This window comes from Maylandia zebra, linkage group LG1, assembly GCF_041146795.1.
Source record: "Maylandia zebra isolate NMK-2024a linkage group LG1, Mzebra_GT3a, whole genome shotgun sequence".
Classification (NCBI taxonomy): Eukaryota; Metazoa; Chordata; class Actinopteri; order Cichliformes; family Cichlidae; genus Maylandia; species Maylandia zebra.
This window is the reverse complement of record NC_135167.1, coordinates 17,717,454-17,741,117: the sequence shown is the minus strand read 5'-3', so window position 1 is coordinate 17,741,117 and position 23,664 is coordinate 17,717,454. Positions and strand designations below refer to the sequence as shown.

General features: G+C 39.0%; 1 protein-coding gene across 4 annotated transcripts in view; it reads right to left on the bottom strand.

The window, feature by feature from the left end:
* Positions 1–430: 430 nt before the first annotated feature.
* Positions 431–23,664, bottom strand: part of dbndd1 (dysbindin domain containing 1) — a 23,917-nt gene continuing 683 nt past the window's right edge. For 3 of the 4 annotated variants that reach the window (XM_012920490.4, XM_076882730.1, XM_004539387.5), the window contains 3 exons: positions 18,081–18,224; positions 13,983–14,120; positions 431–2,040 (listed from right to left, as the gene is read on the bottom strand). In XM_012920490.4, the coding sequence (XP_012775944.1) occupies positions 1,886–2,040; positions 13,983–14,120; positions 18,081–18,224 (437 nt within the window). In that variant the 3' untranslated portion in view covers positions 431–1,885. Of the gene's footprint in view, positions 2,041–13,982; positions 14,121–18,080; positions 18,225–22,215; positions 22,332–23,664 lie in introns of those variants that run through there. The other variant, XM_076882725.1, reaches the window with a different exon arrangement.

The following is a 23,664-nucleotide window of genomic DNA, read 5'->3' as shown; positions in this document are numbered from 1 at the left end:
AGGAAATTACTCTGTCAGTTATGTATTTATTTTATTTTTTCCTACTTCCTGTCTACACTCTGTCATCTACTGTTGCATTTCTTATGCCAGCTGCTCCTCTGCTGGGTAAATAGTATTTTTGTAACTATTGTACTATTATATACAAATATGTACACTAATATATACCAATCATTACTTGAACTTGCAATATGAGTAAAGTGGGTACTTTTGCACTTTTAGCCAGGATTCCCATTAATGGTAAGCCGGTGGTACATTGGTGCTATAATAATTTTAATAATAATGATTATTCAAATTCTTTGGAGATCCAAGGATGGTGAAATAAAGTTTAAAATTTCTGTTTGAATTTAAAACTTTAACAGAACAGCCATCTCAGACTGGGTTTGGCAGTTGCCATAGTTTCCCTGCTATTTATAGAACACATTGTCTGCAGTGAACATGAGAGATGTGCATATTTATTTGCGCAGACTACATTTGTAGCGAAAGACTGATATGAAATCAATTGCTCTCCATACCATACAATACAGAATGGGTCTCCTCCACACTAGTAACAACAGAAGTCACATAATAACTTACACTGTTTTCATTTTATTTTTTCCTTCTACCATCCCAGTGTCACTTTGAATCCACTGTGTCACAGCATTCAGAATTATTGGCACTCTTGCTAGGGATGATGCAATGATCGGGGACCATTCTTCATTTCGTTGTTCTCGTGACAATGACAATAAAGTTTCTGATTCTGATTCTTGGTATAGACAAGCTGAATATGCGACAAATAAATCAAGTAATCAGCTATTCCCTTTACTGAAAAAAATAAGAAATATTGCATCAGGAGTTAAATTCACCTTTTGGGAGATTTGAGTTATAAAATTGTTGGCACTTTGTTTTGCATGAATCTGCCTATAGTGAGATTTGACCTTTTTTTTTTTTTAACTGCTTTAAGTTTTACCCCATAATGTTTCAGTGTAACTTTTTTTTTACTAACTTTGGATTGCTTTATGCTAGTAGCAGCAATTGTGGCAGATAATCTATTCATAATGATAAAGTGAGCAAATTTTGCAAACACAAAGTTGGGTGTGGAAAAGTACATAGCATATAGCTGCTACTTGGTCTGTTTATCTTTGTGAATCATCTGCACCAAATGCCAATAATTCTGCAGGGCACTGTATATACAGTTCAGTGAAGAAGTGCATTATTTTTATTTAGGCATTTAAAACAACAGCACACATTCTTCATTACGATTGAGAAAAGGTGGTGGATAGAGCTGAGCCTTGCAGAAACCAACATCCCCTGCTTCACTTAACTTACTTCGAGGCGTTACAGAATTAGCCTCAATAAGAGCTCGATGTGATGTTTCATTTAGGAAAACAAATGTTTGATTTATGATTTATCTTATGACTTTGTAATTGAGAGTGAAGCTCACTGTCATCTGAGTTTCACGTGAAGTCTAACCTAACGCTGTGGTTATGTCCGGATCAATCTCATTGTGCAAGCCCATGCTGAGAGGTTTCACGGATAAAAGTGCTATTATTCTGCTGACCTAATACCCTGTCTGTCAACCAATAAACAAAGATTATAATCTGGCAGCTCAGAGTGCACTAAGAACCTTTTGCTTGAGCAACACAATGATTGCATGTGTTTGTGAGTGTGGGAGAGAATGGGACGGGGAGAGAAGAAAGTGTGCACATTGCACATCTCAGCATCTTTAGTTAGAGTAGAGAGCACAGTGTCCAGAGTTCAGCCTGAACTCGCCAGCACCATGTAAGATTATGTGAGAGCACGGTGGCAGAACGAGGCATCTTGGTCCGCTTTGTGTGACCGCTCTGGCTGTATGTCTGGCTCTGGGTTTTGTTTTCCTCTCTGCAGGCTGGTTGGTTCATGTCAGAGATCATGGTTGCTTTGGCCTTTCCAGCTTCATTAAGGGCTCTGTGGTGTCTGAGTCACTGTGGTGCTTTCTCTCTCGTGGAGGCTCAACTTTGCTGCATCGTGTCCACGAGGGGGAGCGCATGTACCCACCTCTGGGAAGCGCAGGGTGATGGGAACCTGAGAATTAAACACACAGCGGCCTATTATAAAAACAAATGCAAATTCTTTGCTGATAAAAAATACAGATGCAATGTTTTGCCTCATATGGAATCCAACATATCTGTCATGTTTGAGCTTAAAAATGCAACAGTCTTCATGTTGACGAGCATTTGTATAGATAGCTTTACACCTGCTCAAAAGATATTAGAAACTCAACACTACAGAAGCAACAGGAACCTTGCAGGATACAGCTGCTGCTTGTTTTTCCTCTCAGCCATGAAATCCTTTAATCCATGCTTGTACAAGCAGGCTGCACATATCAGCAGTGTATAAGTGGTCCAGTTTTTTGTTCATTATAGACTATTGTGAAAACAATAACCACCTGTCAGGGTTGTTATACTGTTTTCCCTGTTTTAGCATTTTCTGTAATCCAATCAATTTGGAGTATTGCTTGTATCATTTTTTTCACTTTTGAATAAACTAATCAATAAAAAAAATTGTATTACTGCTGCAACTCGCCTTTATATCAAGTTAGTTGTTTTTTAGTATTAGCCATACGAAGATGTTTCCATTTCACGCCATTTGGTGGCGATGTTGCCCCTACTAGGAAGATAACAAAGCAGCATGGGAGACTGTTAAAGTGACAAAAAGCTGAAAACTGGCCATCTTTGATTTCATTTCATATTGATCTGACATGATTGATGGCGTTTCCACTGGGTTTTAATTAGAGGGACAGCAACCTTCTGAGCACTAGAAAGAGTTTTGCTGACAAGCAGCTGATGATTGTTTGTTGTGTTCAAGTAGATCTATAAATGTTTGTCTAATAAGTCTGGTATATAAATATGTAACTGTGTAATACATGCACAGTAAATCTGATCTGCATTCCTTGTGTGCTTTGCTCAGAAGAAGCGGATGAAGATGAATACAGGAAAAAGCTGAAAGATACACAGAGAATAATGCAGAACAACGCTTCTTAAACACAAAATTCTCCTGCATGTGTGAAGGTACCAAGAAGGCAGCTGCAGCAAAACACTAAAATTGTACAGTTTGAGAGAATGGTTGGTTTTTTAAAGCCCTTAATGGTTTTTCGTTTGTTTGTTTTTTAAAAAACATTTAAAGGTTGAATTGCATTTAGTGAATCTTTTGACAAAACAAACAAACAAACAAAATAAAAATCACATATCAGTTTAAATTTGTATCATATTTGCTACAACAGGCATTTTATTTATTTATTTATTTTTACAATTTATTCCTTAAAATTGTATCATGCATCAGGAGGAAAATCACACCGATAATGTAAAAGTCTCAAAAACTCACAAAAACTAGTGCATCAAATGATACATTTGGCTTTAAAGGGTTAATCCTCTGCTCGCTAATTCCAGCACAGCCCAACAGAGTTTGGGAACTAGGGCAAGAATTTATCAAAGATAATGATCTGTTATGTCATTTAAAGCACATGGCCTAGAGTTCAGCTCACTGGAATCTGACTGTGCAAATTTAAGACCGTGAATCTATGAAAAGGTGTTTACAAAATGGGTTGTAACATAAAAATGATCGCTGAATGGCAACAGACAGCAAGCTGCCATTGCACTGTGTGGATTTACAGGTAATACGTTTCACATCTCAACCTGTGACTCACTGCAAATTTTGTGTCTTTGAGAGCAGAGGGGAAACGCCTCCTTTGACATGATTGATCTGGGTGTGGCATGCATAATTGGGATCGTCTGCACTGCAGCACATGAACATATCCTGGGGCCCTCTTGGTGTGTGGGGGGTGGGGTCCTATTATCACTCACAGTTTCTACAAAGGATCTGGCAATGACATGATCCCTAACTTCCATTCCACAAAATATTTAACCCACAGCTTTTAATACCATAATATGCAACAAAAATAATACAAATAGACACAATGTTTAATGATTTAATGTGCAGTAAAAGAATGATGGGAGGCCACAGCTATGCCTGTTGTTGTTTTCCAGAGATATGGGTAAACTTTATGCCTCATCAAGCTCAATTGAAAGAACAAAGAGCAAACCTGCTGGACATCAGGCTTTTGTTCATTGTCTCTGGCGCTGCTCTAGAACGTGACGCTTGATGAAACAGTAACTATGAAGCTGCTCAGCTGATCGTGTTTGGCAACATTCAAACTGAATGCTTAAAAGAACACACACGATAGATTGAAGTGAAAGAAAGCAGCTTTTGAATGTTGAAAAGGTAAACATACAAAGAAGACAGCAGAGAGAAGAAAACAAACATGCTGCAGACATACAATAGTCATATGAAAGAGGAGTTACACAGAACATGATAAGTGTTTAAATGCCTTTTGAAGGACCAGGCCTTGTTTCCAGCAGGGGGAAGTGAATTATTCAAGAACCTACATTTAGCTTGAACTCGGTCACCCATCTTTTGCTCCTCTCCTCTACTTTGCTTCCTTTAACTGCTTCCTTAGCTCCTACTTGCGCTCAGTAGTTTCCCATGGAGGCTTATGCTCAGGCAACATAGCTCAGTGCTACCTGACCCACATTTGCAATGCAAACTTCACCAGTAAAATAATTAAATCTAAGTCTCAATCTGAGGTCACCAATGGCTTTATGGGGAAAACTTGGTCCACGTTTGCTCAGTCTCACAGCCTTTAGCGTGTTTTGTTTTGCCATATGTAACTGCATGCTTTCAGCAGGATTGTTAACAATTTATTAAATTATAATTTGCATAAAACTACATGGCTGAATCATGAAGTTTTTAGGGAATCCATAAACAAATACACTGGTCCTCAAACTGGATGATTCCTACTATTGTCCTATTTGATTATGTCATGTTGTTTAAATATATATCTTTGAATCATTTAATAAAGTTATTCCTTATTAGAAGCTGTACTCTATTACCTTAGAGTAATTTAACCAATTTAACATTTTAGCTCATCTTTATGTGTTGAGTTTTCATACAAACTCACAAGAATAGCAGCTTGGTGCACTGCCCTATCTGCTGAGCTGGACACAACCCAATTTTTTATGACACCTGAAATCATACAATACAAGCCTGAAACTGCACGAAACTGAAGCAGACATGGAGAGAGGCAGACAATGGGATTAGAGATAAAGATAACCTAGAGCACAGAAGAGAGGAGGACTGTGTGAAAGATTAAAAGAAACATTGCTACAAGCAGAGTTTGTTTTTTTTTGAAGAAACACACTGCACAGAATGAAACAGTTTATTTTGGAAAGGTTAAAATCTTCAGACAAGTAGCGCCTACATTCTCAGACAGCTGAGCTATTTTTATTCATGATGATTATACAACTAAAAGGACACAAGTGAATGAGATGATTAGTTTAAAAATCATTTATTGTGTGCTAACATTTAATCATTGCTGGGATTCCTAATTGTTTGTATCATTAACAGCAGGATGCTGAGTGGCAGCCATAACAGCTGGTTGGATTCTCTAAATACTAAGGTGCTTTACTGCTTCCTTTATTGCCTCACCCATAGGACACACTAGACCAGTGGTGGGCAATCTCAGTCCACGAGGGCCGGTGTCCCTGCAGGTTTTAGATGTGTCCTTGAACCAACACAGCTGATTTAAATGGCTAATTTAGCTCCTCAACATGTCCTGAAGTTCTCCAGAGGCCTGGTAACGAACTAATCATGTGATTCAGGTGTGTTGACCCAAGGTGAGATCTAAAACCTGCAGGACACCGGCCCTCATGGACTGAGATTGCCCACCCCTGCACTGGATGGTTCATAAAAATGACCAATAAACTGACTTGCTGATATGTTTTGAACCTTCTACAAGAGGCTGTTGCACCTGGTAAAACCCATTAAAAGATGAACTATGAACATCAAACTGCTGTAAAAATATGTAGATTTACATAGATTTACATAAAATCTCTAAATCAAGATTATGAGATAAATTAATTGATCAAAGTATGTTCTATGGCTGTGGTTCCTTTACTAATGTCTATTATTGGTATTGCTCGCCTTTAAGGTTTCCAATAAGTAAAATTTGACAGGGATAGGCTCCAATTGGATAAATGATGGATGAAGGAAATTTTTCCTTCAGAGACTGAAGCAGGGATCTTAAAGGTTAAAATTCCCACTTTTCTAATTAAGTGATATTTTTTTACCAAAGGTTCTCATTTATATGACTTGTATGAAGCAAGTCTCAGAGGATGCTGGGGCGAATTTAGCTGTTGTTTTGGTGTTAAGGAATCTAGCATGAGTGCGGTTAAATTCTCTTTCACATCTTTCCCTGATGTCATACAATCTTCCATCAAGGTCAAGGAAAAGCGTTTAGAAAAAGGAACTCATTTTTAGATGCCATGACACAATCTTAATGAGCAACAGCTGACAAGTTGCTTGGCTGCTTGTTCTCCTGCCTTTGCGCTTTCGTCCTGCAAGCAGCTGTGGCCTTTTACTAACAAGAGGAAAGTTAGTTAGATAGTTCTGAAGAGGACAGCTACAGTGGGGCAAAAAAGTATTTAGTCAGCCACCGATTGTGCAAGTTCCCCCACCTAAAATGATGACAGAGGTCAGTAATTTGCACCAGAGGTACACTTCAACTGTGAGAGACAGAATGTGAAAAAAAAATCCATGAATTCACATGGTAGGATTTGTAAAGAATTTATTCGTAAATTAGGGTGGAAAATAAGTATTTGGTCACCTCAAACAAGGAAAATCTCTGGCTCTCACAGACCTGTAACGTCTTCTGTAAGAAGCTTTTCTGTCCCCCACTCGTTACCTGTATGAATGGCACCTGTTTGAACTCATCATCTGTATAAAAGACACCTGTCCACAGCCTCAAACAGTCAGACTCCAAACTCCGCCATGGCCAAGACCAAAGAGCTTTCGAAGGACACCAGGAAAAGTATTGTAGACCTGCACCAGACTGGGAAGAGTGAATCTACAATAGGCAAGCAGCTTGGTGTGAAAAAATCAACTGTGGGAGCAATCATCAGAAAATGGAAGACATACAAGACCACTGATAATCTCCCTCGATCTGGGGCTCCACGCAAGATCTCATCCCGTGGGGTCAAAATGATCATGAGAACGGTGAGCAAAGATCCCAGAACCACACGGGGGGACCTGGTGAATGACCTGCAGAGAGCTGGGACCAAAGTAACAAAGGTCACCATCAGTAACACACTACAACGGCAGGGAATCAAATCCCACAGTGCCAGACGTGTTCCGCTGCTGAAGCCAGTGCATGTCCAGGCCCGTCTGAAGTTTGCCAGAGAGCACATGGATGATACAGCAGAGGATTGGGAGAATGTCATGTGGTCAGATGAAACCAAAGTAGAACTTTTTGGTATAAACTCAACTCGTCGTGTTTGGAGGAAGAAGAATACTGAGTTGCATCCCAAGAACACCATACCTACTGTGAAGCATGGGGGTGGAAACATCATGCTATGGGGCTGTTTTTCTGCCAAGGGGACAGGACGACTGATCCGTGTTAAGGACAGAATGAATGGGGCCATGTATCGTGAGATTTTGAGCCAAAACCTCCTTCCATCAGTGAGAACTTTGAAGATGAAACGAGGCTGGGTCTTCCAACATGACAATGATCCAAAACACACCGCCCGGGCAACAAAGGAGTGGCTCCGTAAGAAGCATTTGAAAGTCCTGGAGTGGCCTAGCCAGTCTCCAGACCTCAACCCCATAGAAAATCTGTGGCGGGAGTTGAAAGTCCGTGTTGCTCGGCGACAGCCCCAAAACATCACTGCTCTCGAGAAGATCTGCATGGAGGAATGGGCCAAAATACCAGCTACTGTGTGTGCAAACCTGGTAAAGACCTATAGTAAACGTTTGACCTCTGTTATTGCCAACAAAGGTTATGTTACAAAGTATTGAGTTGTATTTTTGTTACTGACCAAATACTTATTTTCCACCCTGATTTACGAATAAATTCTTTACAAATCCTACCATGTGGATTCATGGATTTTTTTTTTCACATTCTGTCTCTCACAGTTGAAGTGTACCTCTGGTGCAAATTACTGACCTCTGTCATCATTTTAGGTGGGGGAACTTGCACAATCGGTGGCTGACTAAATACTTTTTTGCCCCACTGTAAAAGGATCATCAAATGTGATACACATGTAAATTTACCATCATTTAAATTTTACCCCCCAAATTTTAAATGCTGTGAACTTTCAGTGACTATAAGGATTATGCAGGATTATCTTATATTCTTCTAACCACATGGATGTGTTCATTTATGTATCTACCCATTTGATTTGAGTCAATGAATTTGAACAGTTTAAGTCCTTTTAGCTGATTTTAAAGAAGTGCACAACCATTTTATGTGTAAACATTAAAATACAAGTGGGTAACCACATGTGACTATTTTCTCTAATTCTACTCCACTAACTCTCCAGGTCTTAAGATATTAAAGTCAAAAGTGTGTAGATGCAATTCTGCCCTGTCATACTTTTTCATTTGTGTTAGAGCACTATAATCAACTGATTTATAAGGACAATGTATCAAGTAGCAACATGAAGCCAAAGTGACAATGCAAAAGGGTTGTTTGCATAAACCCATTGGATTATCACATCAACCTGCAGCTATGCTCAGCTCTTCGAAGCTTCATAGTTTATTTGAGGTCACTGTTTTGCTGTCCAAGAGGGACCCGCAACTTACTATTGTGCCATTGTCAGCAGCAGCAGCAGGCAGCTATTTGTAAAAATCTTCTACAATCCACTGTACTACACCCGTTCACCATTCAGCAGCAAACAGAAAACAACTGATACCATCCTAGGGCCTAGCTGAGACCTACAGCGGTACTAAATGAGAGTGATTATTAGACTTCAACAAAACTCTGAACAAACAATAAAGATCTGTAACAACTGGGTGTAAAAAATAAGATGATAATAATGTGTTTCCGTATAAAGCCTACAACCTGCTTCATCGTCAGTCAAAACATTAAAGTTAGATTCTGCTGTATAACAGCTGTGGCTGGCTGGTGGTTTTCTATTACTGTTTGGACCGGATCCAGATGTCCCCTGGAGTTTCTCCCTATGTGTGGAAGGCTGCTGTTTACCTCAGCTGTCAATGTAGCTGAGAAGTGTCCACCTTTATTTGTTCTGGAAGATGCTGTAAAACCATGTGAAAGGAGTCTGATATGCTCACTTCTGACCAATGACTGAGGTGAATTGTTGAGGATATGTTAAACCAGTGGTTCCCAAACTTTTTTTGCTAGGCCCCCCTTTGTTTTACAAGAAAAATGTTCGCCCCCCTGCACAAACACATCCTCCAACCACACACACCCATATTTTGTTTCCAAACTCGATTGCGGTTTATTTCACACCTCAAACATTTAGTAAATAATTAAGCAAATACAAGTAAACTGCAATAAATTACAGGTAGTAATAAAATCCACTACTAACTCTTTTATGCTATAGCCACACCTACACGGGTATTTTTGAAAACGCAGCTGTTTCGTCCACATGTAAACGGCGTTTCGAATCACCGAAAACTGCGATTTTTTAAAACTCCTTACGTGTGGACGAGGAATACAGAATTCGTCATGCAACGTCAATGGCATGTGCCTTTTTTCACGTCAGGCTGTGTGCCACGTTAATGTTTACATGAGATGAATTACAGAATGGCAGATAGAGACAAAATACTGCTAATCTTACTATCTTCAGGTTTTACATGCTTACATATACACACGCAGTTACTGTCCCTCCATTTAGAAAGGCAGAGGCATCACGGTGTAATTATTTTACATGTAGTTGTTTCAACATTGCCATCAATACATTTGTCTCTCTGTGCAAAATGGGTTCAAAAACATAAACAACAGTGGGATACCGAGAGCCCAGCGCTGCTCCCGACGCAGGGAAAACCAATTCTGCAGGTGAGACCTACCTTGGCACTTATGCAGGTGAAGCCAAAGGGAAGATATGCTTCACCATATTTTCTAGTCTTTGGCTTGGAAGGAAGTTGGTTTGGAAACATATTTGGAGATACTTCATCTCCTGCTTTGCGTTTGTGTGGGAGCCCCATCAAAAACCTGTCCACTATGCTAGCAGTGCCCAAGTACTCTTTTTTTGTTTTGTTTTGTTTTCCATACCGTGCCCCCCCTGCAATGGCTCTGCGCCCCACACTTTGGGAACCTCTGTGTTAAACTAAGCGGTACTGTTTTTGCCACTGTTATCGACTTAGCCTATGTTAGCTGCTGCTTGCTGGCATTAGTGAAACTGTCTTTGAACTAGATGTAGCATCATTTGACTCTGATGCTTAGTAAATAAACTCTCATGAGATGTACTGTAATCAAACTGTTTATCAGAGGGAAAGTGATTTTTAAGCCACCTGAAGCTAATGTTACCTAGCTTAATGTTAGCTTATAACCAACTGTTGTTGCTGTTTAGTCAGCTCTTGTCAGCTGTCCCAAGAAGGGAAGGTCACATGTGTAAGCTGCTGCCAATTAGTAACTGTGACAACATCAAGAATAAATAAATCCAAAATAAATTTATGGACATTTTCATGTGTTAGAGTCTTGACTACAGTGCAGGAGAAAAGGCTTGCGGTGGGAAGAAAGAGAACATTTTATTAAGAAGCTGGTAAAAAGCTCACTCCTTCTCAGTTTGGACCTCTTCTTTAAGAATAAAACATAGCTCTGTTTTAGTAACCACTCTAATGTTAAGCTTAAGTGTACATGGGAAGGAGAACTAGGAATTCGAATACATGAGGAGTCTTGGGAACAGGCTATAGCGAGGGTATGATCTTCCACCTCCTGTGCTCGTCTTGGACTTATTCAATTTAAAGTCATACACAGGGTGCATTTCTCTAAGTCTAGACTTTCTGAATTGTATCCAGAAGTGGAAAATAAATGCCATGGTTCTCCTTGTCACCTTAGCCACATGTTTTTTCTGTGTCCTGAGCTACAAGGTTTCTGGACAGGGTATTTTGCTATTATGTCAACTGTTCTTGGGGTAACTCTTCATCCTTGTCCTCTGATTGCTGTATTTGGGATTCCTGTTCGCTCACTTACACTTGATTCCACACAAAAGGATATATATATATATATATATATATATAAAGTTTATTTACTTAGGAAAATGAAGAAAGGTTGATTGTATTTCGGTAACTGCAAGTACTGTTGTTTTCTTTTTTCAATAAAAATATTTTCAAAAAAAAAAAAAAACATAGCTCTGGTCCTTCACATCTTGACTCTGAAAGGTGCTGAAAGCATTAAATATCCTTCCACAGCACACCAAAATCTATGGCTTCTTTTCTCTGGCTTTGTTGTACTACGTATGTGGCCGGCCTCTTGCCACATACATTAAACTCCACTGGGAGATCTCCTTCCTGGCCATTGTATTCAAACATGGCAACTTCAACAAACTGCAAACCCAAACCTATGTATTTTTAATAGATTAACTATAAGTTTAAGATGGTGCATCAGTTTTTTTTGGATGATGCAATTACACAATATTATATGCATATTTATTATTACAGCATCCTCTTTTTTTCTATTAAAAGCCTAAATAAATTACTGAAATTACTAAATTATTAAATTTTTTCCATCTAGCTGAGTTGCTACAGTGAACCATGAGAATACAGTTATCAGCATACCATTACATACAGCACATAAAACAGAGTGGATTTACTAAAAACAAAGGAAAAAGTCTATTTTTGGACATAAGATGTCCCTGCAGTAACCACTGTATCTCAAATTTAAATAAATGACTACAGAGCTGGAGGCAGCAGTATATAGCACAGATCCCACTGGGGCTATAACTCACACTTAACACACTGTGTCATGATATAGAACAGTAGCAATAAACAGAAAATAAAAATGAAAGAGGTTAATGCTGTTACTGTAGGTGCCTATAAGAGTGTACATGTCATATCATCACCAGCACTGCTGTGTTACGGTGGATTCAAACAGGGTCAGCACTTTATGCTAATATGTGTTCAACCTTCTTTTAGGTACTCTTGGACAAACAAAGAATGAACGCCCCACTGTCCATGGAACGAAAATAGACTGCTAATGTTTATATCAGACTTTTAAATCTTAAGCTGACAAAAACCTATAGTGCATGTTGAGACGCTCAGAGGACAAAGTTGACTTTGCATGTGCAGCACGCTGCTACCTATGGTGTTTTTTTGTTTGGTTTTTGCACAACAGCTTTTTTGCACCTGCTGCTATGACAGCGAACCGTCTCACCTCTTTAATACGCACAAACCCCATGTGCTGTATTTGACTAATTTGGCTGATGTGGGGTTGAAGTGATGCAGCTCCAGCCCTTAATCACTATAATCAATATGAAATTCTTTCCTCTCACTGTTAGGCGACGTAAAAATGGAAATTAACCAAGTTAAACTGCCCCTTTTACTTAACCACTGTGACACTGTGAAATGTGTTTTTAATGAGTCTGTGAAGGAGTCACATGATATTTCAAATCGTTACAGCTCAGCAGGCTGTTTTAGGACCCTGCTGAGCCATAATGATTTGAATCTGTCTCTTGCACACACACGGTCGTGTTTCCATTACTTCAGAGGACTTTACATTGACTCGCATTCAGTTCCTGGAGACAAAGGCCTGTTTACTGCTTGCATTGACCTAATCTTACTCTACCCTTATACAAGGTCTTACAGTACTAACACTGATCGATTGATTTTGTTGGGGCTTGTTGATGTCAGATCAACAATGTTACTGCGTAAACAGGCGCATGTCCCCACAAAATGAGTAACACAAATACACATTCTGTCTCTCTTACGCACACCCTCCACCCCCACAAAATGATTGCTTCTTTACTTTTTACACCCACAGTCACTAATCTGGGAAATGCTTCCCTCGGCAATCAAGCTACAGGGAAAAGAGTTGCAAAAAAGTTTTGCGCCTTGCATAAATTAAAATCTGTGCATGGAGTACAAGATATCTTAAGGAGATTGCAGAATGAGGATAATCAGTTTTTGTATGTGCCGTTGTCTCAGCAAACCTTGAGGAAATATAACATATGGTGCAAAACTCTCATTTCAGGGGAATGGGGAGTGCAGAAGTACAGTCTATGAGGCAAAACAGCATTTGTACAAATCCAACACACTTGAACCTTGATTTAACATGACTATCTTTACTCTTCAACACAGTCTGAACACTCCTAGGTAAGGTTTCTTGTAATTTCTCTTTGGAATCAATGTCATGCTGAAATATGAAACTGCTGCCACTCAGATCCTTTACAGATGATATTGAATATTAGATCAAAATGTGATGGTTCTTTTAACCACTGGTGGAAATGCAGTCCCAAACAATGACAGCACCTCCACCATGCTATACAGGTGGCTGTAGACACTCACTGTTGGATCTCTCACTTGACTGCTTCAGACATATTGATAACAATTTCATATTTGGATTCCTCACCCCATCAGACCTGGATTTCCAGTCCAGTTCTTGTATTATTGGCATACCTCATACCTTTCTCCCTGTTTCCCTTCCTAAAGAATGGTTTTTGGATAGTTCCCATTCCACTGAGAGCATTTCTGGAAAAGCTTCATTGAATAGTAGATGGATCAGCTGTAGGGCCATGTTTCTCTCAGTCTTTGCTGGATTTCCCATCATGTTTCTTAAAGACACAACTTTCAAATAATGTTCATCTGCCTTAAATAGTTTCTTTAGGCCTGCCACTTCTTTGGCCCTCCACTTGTCTAATTCCCTAAACATTTTGAAAGGACACACCGCACATCGTGTTGAGATATGCCAACATGGTCAGGTACAACGAATGTTCTGAAAATTAGTGAAAAAGCAACTCAAAAATAAATAAATAAATTGAGAGACCTTGAGACAGGCGGCACAACTATTGCTCAAGAAAACTTTATAGAATTACAATAAAGTCTGTTTCATCAAAGGCAAATATAAATAAATGAGGGGTGACTTGTACACTCCTGTAATAGTCCTGGTTCTCTTTACTTTCATGTTTTAATGATCAGTGTTTATTGCAACATATATATCTAATCTCAGAAATCCTTACCTGCTGGGGACTCATTGTGGTTTTCCTCATCAGAGTCAGCGAAAACTTCAGCCAGCTCCTGGTCAGACATATCGGTAAGTTCAGTGAGATCCAAGAGGTCAAAGTGCACCTCTAAAGAAGAGACACTGCTCAACGGTTCTATGAAGCAGAGAAATAAAAGAGTCCTTTTAGTCTGGAGAGAAAATGGGAGATTAAAATCACTCATTTTTGCTCACAGTGCAGAAAAAAGTGTCTCTTTCAAAGAAGTAGGAGATAAACTGCATATATTTCAACAGCTCAAGTAAGGAGCTCTTGAATCTATTGTACTGATAATCAGATCGATACCTGGCTCTTGCAGTGCTATTGTAAAATCGATTTCTTTTCTGCTCCTGCATCCACTTTAATCTGTACAACTTGTACAGTGCTCTCTATTACAGAAGCATTTCACATACTGTACATTTCCTTAAATCTGTGTCTGATTTTGATGCTTCATTCAGTGAATTCCTCTCTCACCATGACGCCCCTTGTGTTGACTCAGGAGCTTACTGAAGAAATGAAACAAGAGCTCTGTAGAGATGAAAATAGCCAGATCTTCATTTTTTTTCTCTTGGGTGTGTTGCACCTGTTCTTTTCTCCACAAGCTTGTGATTCTTCAGCAGGCCATTTCGTCCGCTGCTGCACAGAACCGGGTGGTATTAATGTACACGGGGTGTGCACCCAAACGCCTGACTCAGCTTTCCAGTCAAAGTGCCTCCAAAGGTGAGATTTTAATGTAATGTATGCAAAGTCAGATTTATTCAGAGATCTAAATAATCTTTGCATAAAGTGCACCAAGAGAACATCTGCTTGTCTCAGCATTACCCAAGTTAGGAAACAATTAGATGTAATTGAGCAGGACTAATCTAACAGTATAGTGAGAAAGAGGTCTCTGGTGAGGCAGACTGACGTGTGCTTGCATTTCCTTATCAATCAGTGGGTGCTAGCCTTACATGCAAAGTCCTGACTAAAGCACATCATTGGCTGGTTGTAGCGTGACTTGTAAAAAAACGATGGGCTCCATGACAGGTTGTTATTATCCCGTGCTGTTTGCGTGCTATTTTCCAGGCAGTTTAAGGCACTGTCTCAGGCTGAAGCAGCTGAAGAAGCAGAGCCCACTCTCCTCCTGCTGCTCCTTGTCTGCTGCTATATTTCATTTAATTCATCATGGTCCTGATAGAGCACATATTGATTTTTAAAAGACTATTTATTATGCCAGGGAAGTAGCTGTGTCATTTTTAAGATATAAGAGAAACACTCAGCAGAAATCCCAAGAGGAATGAAACAGGAAGCTGTGACAAAGAGAATATAAATATAAGTAACTGAATATAGTAGACATTTGAAATATATTAAGGATTCAGCTAGCCAGCTTCCATTATCACTCCATTAACCACCACAGTACATATAATTAAAACAGCCACAGAAAGACTCAGCAGAGAGCTCTCAGAACTTCACATCCAAAGCTTGAAGGTCTCTATTTCTGCTGTCTGGGATTGGTTTTAAATAAGCACTAAAACATACAATAACTGTTTAAAAAAATCATAAAAGTTCTTTTTTTCATGTCTTTAGGTTGATTCTTGTGCATGTTTCTGAATATATATTATGTTTTCTGCAGGCAGAAAGGTGCTTGCTACAGTTATCAGTATTTTTAACTGCATTTTGGGAGGTAAAAAACTAAGGCAGTGAAACATGAAGAAAACTGTGGGGGAGGAGATGAAGAAAGATGAGGGAGAGGCAGGGCGATGGGAGAAGAGGGAGCGTTAGGTAAGGAGCTAAATCTAAAATAATAAAACGGGTATGGCGAAGAAAGAGACAAGAGGGGGAAATGAGGCATTATGTGAAACAACACAATACCTCCTTATAAGTTCTGTCATTATTTTCAGCTGATAAGGGTTATTCCCTTTCTATTGCGCTTGCTTTTAACCGCCTCTCCCCCATCTCTTCTTTTTCCCTTTTCCACACCCTTTCTCCTTGAATAATTGATCAGTCGGTTTCCAGTCCCAGACAGACACGCTGAAACAACTGCCTCCAGTTCAAAAGCCAATCAGTGGCACTCTGAGAAGTCAGTGGGGAGAGGGGGAGGACAAAAAGCAAAGACTCCTGTGCATACAGCAGATGTAAGAGACGACCATTTCTTGGCCGGTGGCCCGCACATTCACATTCATTCATTTTGTCTCCTTCTTCACTAATACTATATTTTTTCATCACATGCTTGCAGTCCATGTGTGCAAAACAAAAGTCCCCTGATTTCAATAGAACCTCGCATTTAAAAGTCTCATTTACTTCAAGACAACATGACTATTCAGTATTCTCATTTTTCCTTTTTCTTTCCTCTCTTTACAAGTATAAATGTACAGATAGGTTCAAATGGAAGAGCAAAAATAGGGAGAATGGATAAGAGGGAGGGTTTCACATTTGGGAGAAGGGATCAGAGAGTGGAATGGATGCGCCGTGCATCTTGGATCTGTATAATCCCCTTTCTTTCCTAGCCTATCAGGGCTCTGAGGTCATCAGTTCAGCCTGAGCAGATTGTAATAATGACTGAGACCAATGAAGTGAATAAGACTGACACCAGGCTAAGCTATTGAGATGTATATATTAAACAAAGAGTGTCAAAAATTTCTATCATGTATATAATGCATTCTTTTTAACGGATCTGAATGTTATTGATAAACATGGCCTAATGTTGTTTACTTATTTTCTGTTGGATTGCTTGTTAATGAATAAATGAGGTGTAAATGCTACACACATAGCAAGAAGAGTGCTTCACTAGGGGATGAAATCCAAATTAAAACACGCTGGAAACACAGGAAAAAGAGCTAAAATACCTCATCGAAACGATTCAAACGCCGGCCTCTGCAATAGCCCACACAACCAGAGTAAACCAACATTTGCCTACATTTATCTAAATATCTTTTCCTTACAGGATGTTTTAATTTGAAGGACACAAGCTGAATTAAAATCCTAATTAAAATTCCTTTGATCTTACCCACTTTCTCCTATTAAAGAAACTGATAGTATGGGCGGTTGCCATAAATGTTTTATTTCTTTCCATCCATGCAATCAGAGTGCAATTGGTTTACAGTGCGGCTTTCTTTGGCTTTGTATTTATTTGTGGATGTACTGCAGGGTTTTTTTTTCTTACCACCTTAGTTCCTGCAAACCAAATGATCTTTTCTGGGATATTAAGATGTTTGATTTTTTGAGGCTGAGCCTAAAAATAAGCCTTGCAGATGACTCAGGAGCAAACTGCAGCTCTAGGAGATTATTTGTTTCTGTGCCATTTTTGGATGACGTCGTGTTCTTTAGCACTTTAGCGTTAATGAATGACTCTCACTGATCAGAAGGGTAATCTCGTTCAAATCAGACTCTAAATGTTTTGGAAACATTTCAAACCACCAGTCTAGGTTTCACTCTCTCTCCATAGACTCTCTTGCCATAGACTATTAAGCTGAGCTGCCAGGTAGCGCGATTATGTCGTGGGTTACGTTAAATCAGAGAGACACCGAAATTGGCCTGTGGATGAGGTGTCTCCTTGAAAAAGAGTTCAGTTTGTGAAGCAGAAAAAGGCTGCCTTGTCATCCATGTAGCTCCTGTATTCGTCTCTGTGCTTTTGTGCCTTGGGAGTCTGGCACTTACAGAGAAGCCTCTGTATGAGACTGATGCACAATGGGTCTGTTCAGTCGAGGCTGTGGTGCTTTGAGAATGTTGGACCAGAATACATAAAACAGGCAGTAGTAAATCCAAAGGGATCCATATACCTGGACTTGACTAAAGAATGCTTGTATAATCCATAATTACATGTGTGAAGTATGTATTAGAGCTCCACAGATATGTTAGTATGGGATTGTTATTGTGTTATGATATCAATCCGTGACCGGCACTGATAAAATACATTTTCACAGAAGAATATCCTCTTCCATCATTACTTATTTTCTTCATTAGAGACTATTGATCAGGTATCTTGCTCAAGGCTTTTCCCATTTATAATTAGCCTGTAACACCTCTTTACTGCCAATGAATATTCATCACTATTTCATTTTGCTAAAATAACCCACTCTTTATACTATCGCTTGTACTCACGTCTCTTCTCGTTGATGTGCAGCAGGCTAGCAGTGTGCCCTGACAAGCTGCCCTCCTCCTCTGCTAATGGGTGCTGAAACAGCTCCTTGGACAGGTCACCTGAGCTGGAGGGCTTCAGCAGCTTCTGGATGTCTTTATTGGGCTCTGTCATCCGATGAAAACCCAGAAAAGGAGATTGAGCATAAAAGAGAGAATTAAAAGGAAAGCTAAGGAATTTTAAGCCTCAGGTAAATATTAGGTATGCTTTATTGTTGCTAATCAAATGCAATTTAAGGCAACACAATAATGCAGAGAAGATGTTGAGTAATGAAATGAAACAAAGTACTCAGAAATTTTCCAGAACTGAAAGAACTTATTATTTGCTCCCATGTTTGCCATGTTTAGTGATAATCCTCCTTGTATAACCACTATTATGTGTTTTCCAAATCAGACACCAGCTGGCCATTAATCCCAAGCTACCTGCGTCACCTTATAACGCTCAAGCATCTCAGCTGCTTGTCTTTTTGTTATATAATGCAAAAAGTTCTTCACAACATCTATGCAGCCTACGCATCAGTGTCAGTTTAGTGTTTAATGGTACATGTCTGTCATACACAGTTAGATGCATACATTTGTGTATAACCACATATACACCACTCTGTGTACCACCACAGTGTTATTTAAACCAAACAGTCACAATTTGATTAAAGTCAGTTTTTCAGCTTTAATTCAAGGAGTTTAACAAAAATAATTAATTGCTTAGGAAATCAGTGACTTTTATGCACAATCTTCCAAATGAAAGTAATTGGACAACTGAGTGAACTGGACAAGCAGTTTAATGAGGTCTGTTCCTTTATTATTTCATGACATATTAAGCTGATAGAATATATCAGACTGATTCCAATTGTTTTACTCGCACTTGTTAGGGTTGTTTATTGTTTTTGGGATGGCGGATTGGCCAAATCAACAATCTGCTACATTGTTAAAAGGAAGGAATAACAGGTCATTTCATCAACACCAAAAGGCCTGAACGATCAAAGAAGTGAAAGAGCACTAAATTGCACATTGATCGAATTATCTCCACCTTCACACCTTCACAACATTTAAGCAAGTTGAGAAAATGTCTACAAGAATCTGCACAGTCCTGGAAAAAATTCGTTGAAATGATTAACTTATATCGGAATGATGGAGAATATCGAGAAGGAAAGAAAGAGCTCGTGAGCTGAAGTATAACACATTATCTGCCAAGTATGGTGGAGGCAGTATTTATAGGCAGTATGGCATTTGCATCTATGGCTGAAGGCAGAGAATCCACAAACAAGGAACAGCTGAAGATGGCTACAGTAAAAGCCCAACACAGCATTTCAAGAAAAGAAAAACAGCATTTGGTGATGTCCATGGGCTACAGACTTCAAGTAGTCATTGATTGCAAAAAAATATTTATCCAGCTATTAAAATGAATATTCTCATATTTAACATTTCTCCAATGTTGCCATACTGTAGTTCAATATCCAAAAATGTGGAACTACGTATCTATAAGAATGGCTATAATTCCTAAGCAGTTAATGGAATACTTTTGTTAAACCTCTTGAATTAAAGCATGTGTGGTTCCTTTCAGTGAGATTGGTGTTGGCTTTTTACAGATCCCTAATTCATCATTTCTGCTTTACAATATAGTCACTATTACAAAAGATAATGCATTCTAACAGCCCGGTCATGTTCCCAAAAACATCTCAAACATCTATTGAAAACAGTTCACAGAGGCCATTAACAAAATCTGAAAATAGTAGAGACTTAAAATAGCATTCTTCCACACTCAGAAGCATGCATAAAATCTAAATTGGTTAAACTTGATCAAGGTTAAATTTTCACCTGTTTGACAGAGCTGAAAGCACAATGCAGTATGTGAGGAGACTAAATGAGGTAAGCTGCACATTTAGTGACAGGAATAGAGAGCGTAACCAGTATTCCAGACACCGGTGGGAGTTTAAAATTATACAATAGTTTTATCAGATAAGTAAACTTTCTGATCACCACTGCTGTCATCTGGGTAAGCTCTTCCTTCAGATCGGTGCGCTACAGCATGTGCATATATTATTCTAAGTTGTAACCCAAAACATGTTTTGTGAAGTCACAGTGACCTTGAACACCTAAAAAAATCAACTTCCCCGACATACTGCGTCGTGAGATTGCGACAGCTGATGTTGCCAAGGAGACATTAACCATACATTTGAAAGTAAGGGGAAAAAAGCTGAAAAGAAGAGTCATTTGTTTATGGCGCAACATGTAGCAATAACTTTGGCTGCATTTGATGATAACATGCAGAACAGATGCAACTGTGGGAGTACAGCAGCTTCCTGGTGGGCCTCACCAGATGGTCTGTACCATTTCTGCTTGCAGTATGTTCAGACTTTGGAATTTCTTATTTCAGATGAAAAAAATATGTTACAGCCAAGGTGAAAGCAGAACGTGATGGATTTTCATTGCAACCTAAGACGCAAAGTGTTTATCGCCAGCTATTGATTAATTTCCCCAGTGAGGAACCACACAAACTGAAACACTACACATTTACCCCTGTTGTTATAATGAAATGTTTGCTCAATATTTTGACTATAAACAGCTCTGGTTTCTATTTCCTTCAACGAACATTTGTTTCCATCCATCCATCCATAAGGAAATGTTGCCTTTTAGATAGAAGATACATGTAAGACACCAACAAATACATGTGTGTGTATGTATAGGCTTGCATTTAGCATTGTAGTTAAAAATGACTGTCTCCAAGGTGCAATATTAATCAGTAACAGCTGAAAAGGTCTTTATTGGAAGTCACAGTATTCTTTGCATATACAGTTAGGCACTTTGCACAGATGGTCTGATCTAGCCACCAACTGCTACAATGTCTGTGAAGAAGCCCGAGTAAATAATGACAATGTAAGTCAGTGCTGTTAAAAGACAGCCAGTCATACATGTGCCCTTTTTCAGGATGCCACTGACCCTGTCTTGAGCTGTCAGCCATGACTGTCTATGAATCAGCTAACCCGAGACATGCAGACAGATGGTGGGAGATGTAGAAACAGAGCGAGGGAGGTTGGTGGGATGGTGTACTGTACGACTGCCAAAAGTTGAATCAAATTCACAGCCTCGGTGTAATAAATCAGTTGCTGTTTGACTGTGTTGCACTGGCAGGAAAAGTTAACATGGTCTATGACCTTGCCAGGTCATTGTGCTTGCTAATTTCTCTCTGTCTTACATCCCATATATGCTCTACTCATATTTTACGCTACACCCGCAGTGGCAGATTTATATAAACATTACTCCCACGGGGAAGTGATTATACAGAGGATGATGAATATTTGGCTGAATTGAGAACACAGTTAACATGGTTTACAGTGTTTTTAATGCAGTTTCTTTTAACATTATTTCTCATCCTTATAGATAAGACAAAGGCCTTTTTTAATAAGCTGTTACTGTTCTTAATTCAGAATCTCCCTTCATTCAAAGCAGTTGCTGTGTTTGCCACATGATGCCATCAAAAGGTCATGCTTTGTGACCCACTTCTGTGATACATCACAGTAATGATGTTCACTCTAATTCAATCACATCTTAATGGACAAATATGATCATTATTTGTAGTGGGCAGGTAGCTCTGGCAGATAGCATGAACATGCACTGCTGAGATAAAAACAGTGGTACAGGGATCAAGGCCAGGAAATGGCATTTTCCATTTAAAATGTAATTTCATTCAGTACTGCTGAAAATGCTCTTATAGCGACATACTTTTACTTAGTGGACCACAGTGGATAATAAATCAAACAATCAAGAAGTGATTGAAGTGTAAATTTTAAGCTTCAATTCAGAGTCTCAAAAGCAATAAACTGACTGAGAAAAAAAGTTTCATGGACAAGTGAGGCCTGTTCCTTTGCAATTCCATGACAAACAGATAAAATATAGGGAGGAGAAACCCCTTACAACATCTAGTCAAGCCAAGGACGCTCTTGAGGATGCAGGTGTATCATTGTCAAAGTCTACAATCAAGCGATGCCTTTATGAAAGCAACCACAGGGTTTATAACAAAGTTCAAACCACTGGTTACACTTAAGAACAGAGAGGTCAGATTCAGTTGTGTCAGAAATCAACAGATGAAACCAAGACTCACTTGAATCAGTATGATGTAAAAGCATGGAGAAGGAGAGAAACACCTCATGAACAGAAGTATAACACATCATCTGTCAAACATGGTGGATGTAGAGTTATGGGAACGGGCCACTGGTGTTTACTGCTGATAGAAGTAGCACAAAGTACCAGGATGAATTATAAGGTGTACAGGGCTATACTTTCTGCTTAGATAAAAACAAAACAAAACACTCCAACACTTTTCCTGGCTGCAAAAGCAACCCAGGAGTTTTTCAAGACAAAGAAATATGATATTCTTCAATTCAGAATATCCTTATATATTCACACAACTGAGCACGTCTTTCAGTCCCTGAAAGCACAGACCCTCAAATAAGCAGCAGCTGCCGGTGGTAACAGTAAGGGTCTGGCAACATTGGTTCTAAACTTCAGGGACTCAATTACTGCAAAAGATTTTCCTTCACTTATTAAAAACAGTCCTTACATGTTATGTTAGTTTGTCCAACTACTTTTGAGCTTATTAAAATTGGGGACTATGACCCTCCAATAGAAAAAAACAAAACAAAAAAATAATCCTCAATGGAATACCTTAATCAAATCCATTCATTTCAAGCTGAAAGTCTCATCATGTTTGTTTGATTTAAAATCCATTGTGGTTGTGTACAGAGACAAAATTAACAAAATGATGTCATGTCCAAATATTTATATACCTGACTGTATATTATCAAATTACCATTTTTATATTTTAAAAGAATATTTTAACAAAGTTGCCTGAAAGAATCACCAGAAAGTATTATATGTATGATGAAACAGGGACTTTATAAAGTTCATTCATTAAGGACATACATAATGTATGAAAATAGGGCCCATGGACTTTCACAAAATCAGACACTAAGGAGAAACCAGCTTCCAAAAACCTTTAATTACTTGTGGGACATACTAAAACCGAGCAATATACACTGACAGCTACAGACACATTATCGTATATTATGTGCAAAAATATTACGGCTCTAAATAGTAAAGCTTTCCTCGATTTCTCCAGGGTTCCACTATAAAAGCGATACTGAAAATTATAGAGCAACACTGCTTGTCGCTCTTCATACATTATGAGAAGTATTCTGTAGTTTTACATGTATTAAAGTTAATTAGTCCCACGAGGAGACTTGATTTAGGACTTCATCCCATCACCCCTGTGAACGTACTGGCACTGAAGCCCAACTCAGTGGGTCCACGCAGCGGAGGCTTCTCTGGATGGCCTTTACGCAAAGGCCATATGCCTCTACTATTGTTCTGTAATTTTCAATCAGAGCAGCTTCAGCATGGTTGACCTACAGTGAGCATTAACCTGTATAATTAAACAATAGATTAAACACGAAGCAGTGGACCCCCTACTGCTGGACGCCGGGGTGATGAGAATGAGCAGAAGGGTCACTCCTGTATATAAACCTCACGCACTATTTCAGTGATTAACTCT